Consider the following 12,069-nt stretch of genomic DNA (forward strand, 5'->3'; position numbering starts at 1 on the left):
CTTAGGCCAGTGATAACACCTATTTTCCCAGGGAAATTTCCCCACGAGAATTCTACCAAGTCACAGTAACTGTAGATTTCCACATGCCTTTTGGTTTTAGGTGGGTGACAACAGCGTAGAGACCTTTTAAGACACTTTTCTTGGTTTCCTACTATCCAGGATACTCTGCCTGATGATACCAGAAGGATCTGCGTGGAAACTAACTCAACAACAGAGATGCAGAGATTAGAGCAGTAAGATTCTATCATGAACCATCCTGTATGTCCCTTTAGGGTAGAGCCTGGGTGACAGTTTATACACACCGGTTGAGGAAGATGGAGGAGTTAGAGACAGAAGGCCCAAGCACACAGAGAACTGAAACTATGCAGGGTTCAATGTGAAATGAATATATGCCCACTGCATGCCGAATAAAGATGCACCGTTCTAGAGACAGGAGTCTGGGCAACGTTGGAAATGACAGCAGGGCATGGTCCTCGCGAGAGTGGCAGCCAGAAGTCTTAATGCCGCCCCATCAGAGCATGTGTCTGAAACACATTGACTCCATACATACCGATCATCGATAACAGACTAAAATGCCCAGTGTATCTCAGACATTAGCTAAATGCACTGCTTTAAAATAATTTTCAAAAGTGAAAGGGAACATTCTAGCTATCAATTTATCTTCTCAGAGTATATTCATGTCATTCGAATCTGTATTTTCATATCCTCTACATTTCTGAATAACACACTTCAACATTCAATGTGCATGACCAGCATAAATCAGTTGGAAAATACTGAAGACTATTAGTAGCTACGAACATAATGCTAACACAGCACCTACCTTACCGGCAGGGTGGTGTAGTGGAAAGAGCACTGGACTGGGAATCAAGAGACCTGAGATCTAGTCCTGGCTCTTCCACGACTAGCTGTGTGACCTTGGGCAAGCCACTTAACCTCTCTGGACCTCAGTTTGCTCATCTGTAAAATGAAAGGGTTGGACTAGATCAGTGGTTTTCAAACTGTGCCACCTGAGGTGCTTTTAAGGGATTCTGCAGGTAATGAAGAACGTTTCCCCCAAACAATCAAGATTTCAAGGGCCAGAGGAAACCCCTTATTCTTTTCTGTTTTACCAGTTGGGGTTCCACCTAAGGTTCCATTTTAAAGGAAAAAGTCTGCTGCTAATATCAAGTTTGAAAACCACTGGACTAGATGATTTCTGAGGTCCTTGCTAGCTTGAAAATCCTGCAATTCAATTATTCTGTTTACATCTACAGGTCACTTATGCCATCAGGGTCATGATCAAAACACACAGGGCTAATGGTCCTCTGGCCCGACGGTGTCAAAGTCAACCACATTAGCCGACAGAGAACTTCTCTGTTCTTTGCTTTGGACAATTTATAAATATTTGTAGCTGATTTTTGGCGCAAAAATAAAAACTATCCTCTAAATACCTTGTAGCAGCCCCTGTCGAATTTCTAAATACACAAATATCTCTGACTCAGCTGTCAAACCACACAACGTACTGGTTTTGTCTCTCCTGGTTCAATGATAACAGCAACACACAACACTGGAAGAATTCTTATAATTTTCCAAGTGGTTGGATATGTTATGTACTTGAACCCTCAGATCAGCTGTCTGATCAGTGCTGTTACTTCGATGACCTATTATTATGAAAAACGAAGCTTTTCCCCCCTAAACATTAGTTTCTACATTAGTAGAATAGATACATTAGTATCTAAGAAGCAGGGCTAGGTCCTGAGTCTATCCTATCATTTCTATCAGGTCCCTGCTGTCCTATCCTGGGTCCCAGGACTCTGCTAGCCTATTGAAACAATAAAGCTCATCACCTCACAAAGTTAGCTATATTTTACCAGCAAAGCATTAAAACATTCACGGCTCATAGAAACAAAGCTATGAAGAAGTCTCCCTGGTGCTTCCACAAATCACCATGTCCAGTTACAAGGGCAACCCTATTCAAAGGATGTATGTCCAGAAAGGTAACTAAAACATCTGAAGCACTATTTGCCGTCTTCTTAGAAATGCCTACAACTGTCTCCACCTCATTTGCTTGAGCAAATTCCAAATTAGCCCTTTATATGTTGCCCTTTCAAAGCGTATAGGGCTGAACTAACAAACTGTCCCATCGCTTTTCATTGTCTCATCCCAGCATACTCTTGAAATAACTCAAATTCGAGTGGGAAGTCTGTCACGTCTCAGAGATTTCCAGGAGGCATTTTTCTTGTTTGTTTGTTTTTTAAATCAGCCTGAGAATATTCCATCTCCCCAGCAGAAATTCTCCTGAACATAACCCAACTACTTTAACATTTAGATCCCAATCATTCCTCTCTCAAGAGTCTGATGACCCTAAGAACAGAGGGCCATTCAGGACTCAGCTGGCTTCAGTTTCCTGTCCAATAAAATGGGACCAAAGGCAAACAATATGTGTTAAAACACACACACACACACACACACACACACACACACACACACACCCCAAAACTTAAGAGGTGACCGAATTTACATTTTACCGCATCTCAGGCTGTGTTTTCCCCCCAGCTCCTCAGTAATAAAGGCTGTGAACCATTTTAGAAAAAACCAACAACAACAACAACACATTTTTAAAACATTTTCCTCTACATAAAGTATTTCAAAACTTATGATTGACTAGTGTGAGCTGATAATCCCTATTTATATAGAACAATGTAACATTCAAGGAAATGAGGGAAACGGAAAAAGTTATTATAAAATCATGACAGACAGAATGAGAGGACCAATCTCCTACATGACTCGAACAGGCATTTTTTTTTCCTCAAAAAAAAAAAAAAATGTGGCGGAAAATATCACTATGAAGATTGCTGTTCTAGAGAGATGCAAATCTGGACAGCATAATAGGCGACAGAATGGCAAGGAAAACAACTTACAAATTCTAACCTCAGTGCTATTGCAAATCAATATCCGCGCTGGGTCCTCACTTTGAGTTACCGCAGGTATTTCAAACAGGACGTGTCCAAACTGACCTCATCCTTCTCTGGTACCTCCTGTGCTGGTCAATTTTGCCACCTTCTACCTAGTCGCCCAAGCAGAAACTTGGAAGTCATGCTACAACTTTCCTCTCCTAATCAAGTGCGGCCAAGGGCTTGACTCCCTGGCACAGACCCCCCTGCCCTACCCCAGGACACCTCATCTTGGGCTGCTCCCACCACTGTCTCCCTCAACCAGCGTCTCAGCCAGAGCCAGGGCTAAGATGCCAGCAGACTGTCACAATCAAAACATACGCATGTATTTTTCTATTTCAGAAGTGCGTACTTAAAACTCAGGAGGTAAACAGTTGTATGATCAAGAAGCCCAAAGGCGTTAATAACTTAAATACATCTTCCTTCCCTTTCCGAACACGTGTGATTTGTTAAGGTTCCCAGAGACTAACCGGACGCTGAACCAAAGTGGAGGGATATCATTCTTGACATCCTATTTTCAGAACACAAATCAGCCAAAGGTCTCTTCAGGAATTGTTAGGAACTAGGTTGAGTTTAGGTAAAAATTTTACAGAACACCTTCCCACTGGTGTTGAGTACTGTATCTGAAATGAAATATATTAACAAACTACCCTGCCTCCTTAAAAGGAAAATCAAACCTAATTCTTCATGACACCCCAGGGTGGTTTCAACGTTCTTGCCATCTCCCTGGAGGAAGATGGGGGAGCACAGAGAGCTGGAGGACACAGGACCATCACCGCTGGGCCATATGGCAAGAAGCGCCTTCGGCTCTCCACGGCTAAAGCAGCACCCAGGAGACAGCTTCCTGAGCAGTATGCTAATACTTTCAGGAGTGAATAAGATGCAGGTGGGCGTTTGCCACTCCAGACAGACACCCACCACGCCTGGATCTTCAAAGATTACAATCTGCGGGTTCGCAGAGCCATCTGAGTCTTGCCTCCCGTGTCTCCTAAAGCTTGCCACCTGCTCAGCAGCTGGGGTACTTGCTGCTGGCTGTCCCCGTGCCTTTCCTAATTTCTGGCCACTGCAAGGTACTCACGTTCTCCTGCTCCTGACCTCTCTCTGAAACTGTGCTTTCTTACTCTGTCATCTAGAAATTCCAACTGGAGCCCTCCAGTTTTTTTCCCGTCAGTGAACCAGTCATGGCATTTTGTCCCTGGGCTCCTCATGGCGATTTTCATGGTTGTGGCTGTTTCAGATAGGTGTCTTTTAAAACAGGAGAAAGCAAGAAAGTAAGAAAGCAAGCAAGCAAGATTCTTGAGGGAGAGCCCATTTGGTATACTCCTGGAAATGACGGCATTCAGCTTAACTTTCTTTGTTCCAGTAGTGCTGGCATTGTTGTTGTTACGCGTGTTGTGCGTGTGGCGCTTTCCTTTGTTTTGGTTCAGACATCTAGTGTGTGTAATGCGCTGTCCTAAGCTTTAGTGGGAATACAAAGATGACCAAGACACAACTCACGATCCCCCCAATACCCTCCTCATATGATTACCTCTCAGTACTAGACTTATCTGGAAGCGTGCTGGCAAGAAATAAACACAATTTCATCAGAGGCATAAGGCTTCTATACGTCCATGCAGGACCTGAATTTGGCAGGTAGCATAAAAATAGTACAAGAGGGGACTGGGCTGTTAGGAATAAAGATCACTCCACGATGACACTCGAAAGAGCGGAGGCTATGGAGAGGGCTTCAGATTTTGGCACCGCTGATTGCTGGAACTTAGAAAGCTTAACCCCTATGAGCCTGTGTGTTTTCATCCACAAAGTGAGAACGGCGGTCTCAGAGCTACTAAGAGGGCTATCTGAAAAACTCTGCGTGCGGAGCCCAGCACGCATTTGGCATTCAATAACTTAACCAAGTCACTTTGTGTTCGAGGTGGGGCATTCAGTGGCTGGTGGTAGAAGAAACGTAGCTCTAAGAGCATGGGTGTTTGAGTCAGAGGAGGAAGGATCAGAATCCCACCAGTGCCTCTTACAAGCCATGTGACCTCAGGCCCATTCTCCAGCCTGCCTGTACACCGGAGGACTGTCAGAGTAAGTGCCCTACGGTAGTCCCCCCTTCTCTGCGGTTTCCCAGCTCCCATGGTCAACCGCAGTCCTGGAGCAGATGACCCTCCTTCTAACGAATCATCTGAAGGCCTGTTATCATAGCCTGATGCGACATCGCGATGCCCACGTCATCCATGTCACTTCATCTCATCACGTGGGCATTCTTTCATCCCACCTCACCACAGGAAGGGTGAGTAAGATATTTTGAGACCACGTTCACACAAACTTTTATTACAGTGTGTTGTTACAACTGTTCTATATTATTCACGTGGTTGCTGATCTCTTACTGTGCCTGATTTGTAAATCCAACTTTATCGCAGGTATGTCCGTAGAGGAAAAAACACAGTATATAGAGTGGTTTTAGGCATCCGCTGTGGGGGGCTGCTTGGAACGTATGCCCCCGGATGGCTGGGGCCTACTATATATTAATATGTCGGTTATTTAGCGTGAGGACTGGCACATCTTAAGTGCTCAGGAAAACAGTAACCATTTTTTTAAGCTTATTTTTGAGACAGAGATACAGAGAGATAAGGAGATTGAGCTTGTGAGCAGCGGAGGGGCAGAGGGAGAGGGAGAGGGAGAGAGAGAGGGAGAGAGAGAATCCCAAGGAGGCTCCAGCGCTCTCAGTGCAGAGCCTGACGTGAGGCTAGACACCACGAACCATGAGATCACGACCTAAGCCAAAACCAAGAGTCGGACGCTTAACCACCTAAGCCACCCAGACGCTCCAAACGGTAGCCATTTTTAGTAGTTATGATTGGGAAGCCTTCATTCAAATAGTAGATACTGAGTTAGCCTATAAAGTATGGATAGAATGATGACATACAAGAACCAAGGAAAAGGGCAGAAATCACCAGAACGCAGACTCAAGCATGAGGAGTATTCAGCAGGGCTAGACCCTAGGAGAGCAGCAAGAAGCAAGGCTGGCAAGTTCATGCTGAGGTTGGTGTGGAGAGACCAAAACATCCCCTACAACCATGCAAGTCTTCTTATCACGTAAATGCAACTTGATCCTATTTCACTAGAAACCTTCACAATTGATCTGACTATATAAAAAAAAGTCACCTCTAGAAGAATGACTACTCACTTCACGCAACTCAAGACTGCGTAAAAGATTGTGACACGAAACAAGAATGCATGAATGTAACATAAATTCCCTACATTTTGTCATAGACAACTGAATGCAAAAGACGATACGAACTTAATTCTTACTTGCATCATCAGTTAATCCTACCACTCCCTGTAAAGTGTATCTACCTTTTCTTTCTAGAAAGACAAAAACATCGAAACCTCACTTATTCTACAGAAATGGAAAAATGGGCCTCGTAGGTTCAGCCGGCATGTGCTGTGATGACCCATCTTAACATTCAACCAACACGGTTTCAAAACGACTGCCTTCTGACCCTCCAACCTTCAGTATTTTTTAACTTACTCATTAAGTCAAGAAACCTGGCTGACTGCGGATCCTGTCCCGGATAGTAAACCCCCAGATTATACTATCACATTTACCCACTTGGGCAGTTACATGGCAGAAATGAGTAAAGGGGGAAAGTAAGGGGAGGGGACACCTAATTTCTCGTTGAGCTTATTTAGACTGCATATTAAAACATAATTTGTGGAACTGCAAGATTTCAGGTATGTAAATATGCTGGGTTTGCCACTAAGAAGCTCTGTGACTTTAGGCAAGTTCTTTGGGCTTTCGTTTCCTCGAGCCTAAAGAGAAAGGGTTGGCCTGGTAGATCCCAAAGATCCCTCCCCGCTGACAAGCTGCAGAATTCTAAAGGTCAAACAAGTCTTTGTAGGAAATAATATTTAATTATTGAGGGAGGAGGAAATATATAATAGTGCAACTATGTGGCCTACATAATAAAGTCTCGATGTGTTAAGCTGAGAACGATTTAAAGCATAGTTAAATTAAAATGATGGCCTAGAAGAAGAGGATTAATATTTAACATTGATCATTTGAAATAGTAAGGGGTGGAGGTGGAACTCGTGTTACCCATACAAACCCAAAGACCATTCAGCTGGATTTCTTAAGCAAGAAAGAGTCTCTGAGTCAGAAGATCAGCATGAACAGGTGTGAACACAGTATTAAAAAGACACATTATTGGGGCGCCTGGGTGGCGCAGTCGGTTAAGCGTCCGACTTCAGCCAGGTCACGATCTCGCGGTCCGTGAGTTCGAGCCCCGCGTCAGGCTCTGGGCTGATAGCTCGGAGCCTGGAGCCTGTTTCCGATTCTGTGTCTCCCTCTCTCTCTGCCCCTCCCCCGTTCATGCTCTGTCTCTCTCTGTCCCAAAAATAAAAAAAATAAAAAAAAAAAAAATTAAAAAAAAAAAAAAAAAAAAAAAAAAAAAGACACATTATGACCCAAAGCTGCGATATCAAAGCTGTGAGAAAAGAAAGTCAGCAATGATAATTAACGGAGCACAGGGGTTTTTTTTCACCCTAAAGTTTTTTTAACCATTTTGCAGTCTCAAAGGAATGCAGCCTTGTCTAATTGTTCTTTCCCTCCTCACCCATATGAAAGCGTGAGTGGTTTCATGACTCTCATGGTGAGAAGTTTTAAAGAGTGCCCTTCTAGTCTTATCTTTGACAGTGGTCACTTTGGGGGCTCCTGGGTGGCTCGGTCGGTTAAGTGTCCAACTTCGGCTCAGGTCATGATCTCACGGTCCGTGAGTTCGAGCCCCGCGTCGGGCTCTGTGCTGACAGCTCAGAGCCCGGAGCCTGTTTCAGATTCTGTGTCTCCCTCTCTCTATGCCCCTCCCCTGTTCATGCTCTGTCTCTCTCTGTCTCAAAATAAATAAACGTTAAAAAAAAAAAAAAAAAGAAAGTGGTCACTTTGTGTAATCAGTGCAAGGAAGGTCCCCATCCCCTTCGTCATCTTCTTCAGAGTGACAAAATAAAGGTCTACCGTAACCAATCAACTTTTAAATGTCAACGAAGAGTAGAAATCAGAATTTTCCATTTACTTTCCTCAGCATTTTAAATAATGGCGTGATTTTAAAACGAAAATTGTCTTTTTCTAAGTCAGGTTGTACACTATTCTACCACAAACCTACCAACTCAGTATAGTTGTTCAGAAAATTCACCCTGGAGATATTTTAAAAAGGAAGTTGACTAGATTTCAGGTTTGTTTTTGTTTTTGTTTTTTTTGACAGAAAAAAAAAATTTCATAGATTCCCCCAGAGTGCTCATTTCTCTGTAAATAACAATAATGTTTAAGAAAAGAAGAAGAAAAAAAAATAACCAGTGGCAATCACATTTAAGGATGAGAAGAAAGCTACATTTGCCAAAACCCATCCCTGAAATTCACGATGACTGTTCAGTGGATTAAATCTGCAACCGTCACAGAATTTGAGCCCCCAAAGTTGTAAACAAAATATAGAGCGCTCTTTTGTTCGTGACATGTCATGAACAAATTACCAAAATGTGTTTTCTCCTCAGGTGTCAGTTTTTCCCTCTTTTAGTGACTGATGGTTCCCAGTGTTATTACAGAAACAGATTGATCTTTTTAATGAGCCAGTTTAATAGACTCCAAAATCTCACCGTGGCTGCTCATCCATGTCAGACCATATGTACCAACAAAACATTCAGTAAAACAAAAAAAGCTCTGCTGTCAGCTCCATACTCTATAAAATTTCATATAGTAGATCTGGATATACAGATAAATAACCGGAGAAGAGGAAAATGCATATGCAAACAAGATGCAGAAAATATATGCAAAAAAATACTGTAGAGACCCATATTTTCTTGGCTCTGATCACATTCCCACAAGATACAAATGTATTTACACAACATGTTCTCATTACCCATCCTCCTAAGTCTAAGGAAAGCCACTTGCCATCCTTCCATTAAAACACACACTTCAGGGTCCCACTTGCAAAAGAATGTTCCAGCCCAAGAGCAACTGTGTGAATTCTGACGCCAGCAACTCTCGATGAATAACCGAAGGGAGAATAAGCCTGGAGGCTCTTTTAAGAAAGTTCTACTTGATCGAATGCAAACATGCATGCACATACAGCTACAGATCACCAAAACAAAAATGCTGATTATGTGTGGAACTTAAAGGAAGTTTCCATATCAGTGTTAGCACACTGCTCAAGGCTCACCTCAGCGTCGTCTGAGCAAAGTCTGCAGGCACAACACCTTCAAATAGAAAACACTGGAAAGAAAACCAGTGGGGCAAGGGCTGGGAATATAGAGAAGGAAATGAAACTGTTCTGTCTGCTAGTCAGCAATTGGGGTTTCTAGAACAGGTGGTGTCCACTTCCAATTTTGCCCTATAGGATTATCTTTACCTTTATGGCAGCCATCTAAACCTTTCCCTGGTATCCGAGTGTCCACTCAAATGTTTTCTTCCCAAGTGTCCATCTACGCTCTCCCTAATTCTTTGATATGATCCTAGAAAAATGGAGCCTGAACATCTCCATACGTGCACATAGTACTGATTTCCTGCAGGGTAAATGGGTTAGAATCAGAGTAAGGTACCTGTGAGTCATCTGTCCTTGGGCTGGCTCTTGGTTTTCAGTATCATGTGGACACCACTCAGACACCTGGATTAAGCGGCTTCCTTTAAAAGCTAAAGTACCAAATGCTGCAGTACAACTGAGGAAATACGGCTTGCAAAGACGAGGAAGCAGCACTGCAGGCAGGTCATGTTTGGAGGTGGGTCTACAGCAGTCAGAAGTAAACTAACGTTTAACCTTTTGCTTTAGGATTTTAAACCACTAAAGGGTCCTACGTCGAGAGGAGAAAAATTCCAGAGACTGTAGCATAAAAACTGCTTAACAGAGGATTATGTAATAACTGTATGTAAACTGGCTGGCTTTTAATAACATCCTGATTTGCAAAGCAGCTAATACATTTAAGGGTAGCTAAGTCGGTCACAGATAGATGTCTCTGAGTAGCTCCAAGGATCATAAGCTCCTATGAATCTGGAACATAATTGTGCCAGAACGTTAACCCCCTCAAAGGCTGTCACATTCATGCCTGATGAAATGCAGAAAGAGACAATGGGTAAGTAGAGAAAGGAGACAAATCACGTGACAAACACATTTCTGAATACAGTTTCCTTTGGATACAGTTCCATATTGTTACAAATACTATGCAGGATGCTGCTAATAAGGCTTCATACTCCTCTATTAGAAAATATTTATATGGGAGAATGAGGTCCTCAAGAAAATTATTTTAACAGGCACATGAGAAATTTCATGGAAACGCCTTATTCAACAACCACTTTGTAGGGCTGAATGGAGAAGGGGCTTTGTTTTACAGTTCTTAGACTTCTCAGGTGTGAGAGCAGAGTGTCTGATGGAATGAATATTGGCTGATAAACTATTCAGCAAAAAATGCCATCTATTAATCCTATTAACTTAACGCCTATCTTCACTCAGTTCATCTAGCTTCCCAGAAGTTTTCTCATAACTCAAATAAACCCCAAATGAAAAAGCTATTGCATTGTGTTTATTGAGCAATGCCTAAAGGCCAGCCTTCAAAACCACTATGTTCTGAGAAAACCTGGAACGGCAAATTTCCTAACACTGAAGGGCAAATACGTGGTCGGGTTGAATTATGTAATAAATAAGAATCTCAGTCTTGACTGTATGTCTAAGGACCATCAGTGGCACCTAGGATATCTGAATATTGTTCATCTTCACCTTTTCCTTTAATGACGATAAACCTGCACCAAAGACTGACTGACACGGGCCAGAGATTCATCATCGCTCTGTAACATCCCCCCACCCCGGGCCAGCGCAAGCTCAGAGACGGCCACCCTAGCGCGGTGCTGTGTTGCAAGGGGACAGCAGTTCAGACGTGACGCGAAACACGGTGTTCGTTCCACAGATGGGAGGAAAAGGCCACGGTGAGTCCAGGGTCCTCCCCCGCCGCTCACCTGTCTGGAGTTCGCCTCTTCCCGTTTTCGTTCACATCGAGAAGCAGCTCTGAGGAGTCAACAGGTGAGGTGGTGCTGGCATCCAGAAGCAGCTGTTCATGCTGGGCGAGGTACTGGGCAGGGTTCTGTTTGGCCAGCCTTGCGCAGTGGAGGAGCTCGCGCTGCAGCAGGGGCAAGTTGGCCTGTGGGAGCACGACAGGAATGAGAGGGCGGGCCGGGAGGCTCCTTCCAACCAGTGGACCTGGTCCGCTTTTTCCAACACTGGCGTGCACGTGACCCAGCGCAGCACCTGAGCCTGGGTCGCCCCAGACGTGGGGCGCCTGACCTCTGCGAGCCCACCTCACCGATCCCGCCTCGGTGTCCCGGACAACCTTGGAAGTGGCACCTGTTTGCTTTTAGAGTCCCTTCGTACTCCAACACAACGGGATTATAAACTCCATAGGATATCAGCTTCCGGCTCCACCCGTGAGAAACTTCTATCTCCACAGGGAAGAGGGAAGGGACGTGAAATACAAATACAGTTCAATTAACCTCGAGGTGAGCTCCCTAACGCATCCAAACTATCTAGTGACCTACCTAGGTAAAACAGGTGAACCCCGTGAAATACCTCTGGCCAGCTACTAACTCCAAACGAAAAAATACGGAGATGAACATAAAGGTTGCTTTTAATACTCATCAGATTTATGCAACATTTAAGTAATGGCCTGAGTTCGGTCAGATATCCCAGGTGGAATTTACGCAGAAAGCAGCAAATACTACTAGTCTACAACGTAAATCTGCTTTCTTTGCACCGATCAGCCTTATTCTGAGGAATGTACGTTTTCTAGCATCAGAAGAAATCCTGTGTGGGGCGCCTGGGTGGCTCAGTCGGTTGAGCGTCCGACTTCGGCTCAGGTCATGATCTCGCGGTCCGTGAGTTCGAGCCCCGCGTCGGGCTCTGGGCTGATGGCTCGGAGCCTGGAGCCTGTTTCTGATTCTGTGTCTCCCTCTCTCTCTGCCCCTCCCCCGTTCATGCTCTGTCTCTCTCTGTCAAAAATAAATAAAACATTAAATATATATATATATATATATATATATATATATATATATATATATATATTAAAGTGGCTAATTCTAAAAAAAAAAAAAAAAGAAGAAGAAATCCTATGTACCCATCAC

The 12,069-nt window shown here is 43.7% G+C and overlaps 1 protein-coding gene across 9 annotated transcripts in view; it reads right to left on the reverse strand.

Annotated features, from left to right (window-relative positions):
- RUNX1T1 (RUNX1 partner transcriptional co-repressor 1) overlaps nt 1–12,069 on the reverse strand; it is a 142,519-nt gene that overhangs the window by 39,255 nt on the left and 91,195 nt on the right. For all 9 annotated transcript variants that reach the window (XM_058698546.1, XM_058698537.1, XM_058698540.1 and 6 more), the window contains one exon: nt 10,912–11,093. In XM_058698546.1, coding sequence (XP_058554529.1) covers nt 10,912–11,093 — 182 coding nt within the window. The remainder of the gene's footprint in view (nt 1–10,911; nt 11,094–12,069) is intronic.

The sequence above is a fragment of the Neofelis nebulosa genome, chromosome 14, assembly GCF_028018385.1.
Source record: "Neofelis nebulosa isolate mNeoNeb1 chromosome 14, mNeoNeb1.pri, whole genome shotgun sequence".
NCBI lineage: Eukaryota > Metazoa > Chordata > Mammalia > Carnivora > Felidae > Neofelis > Neofelis nebulosa.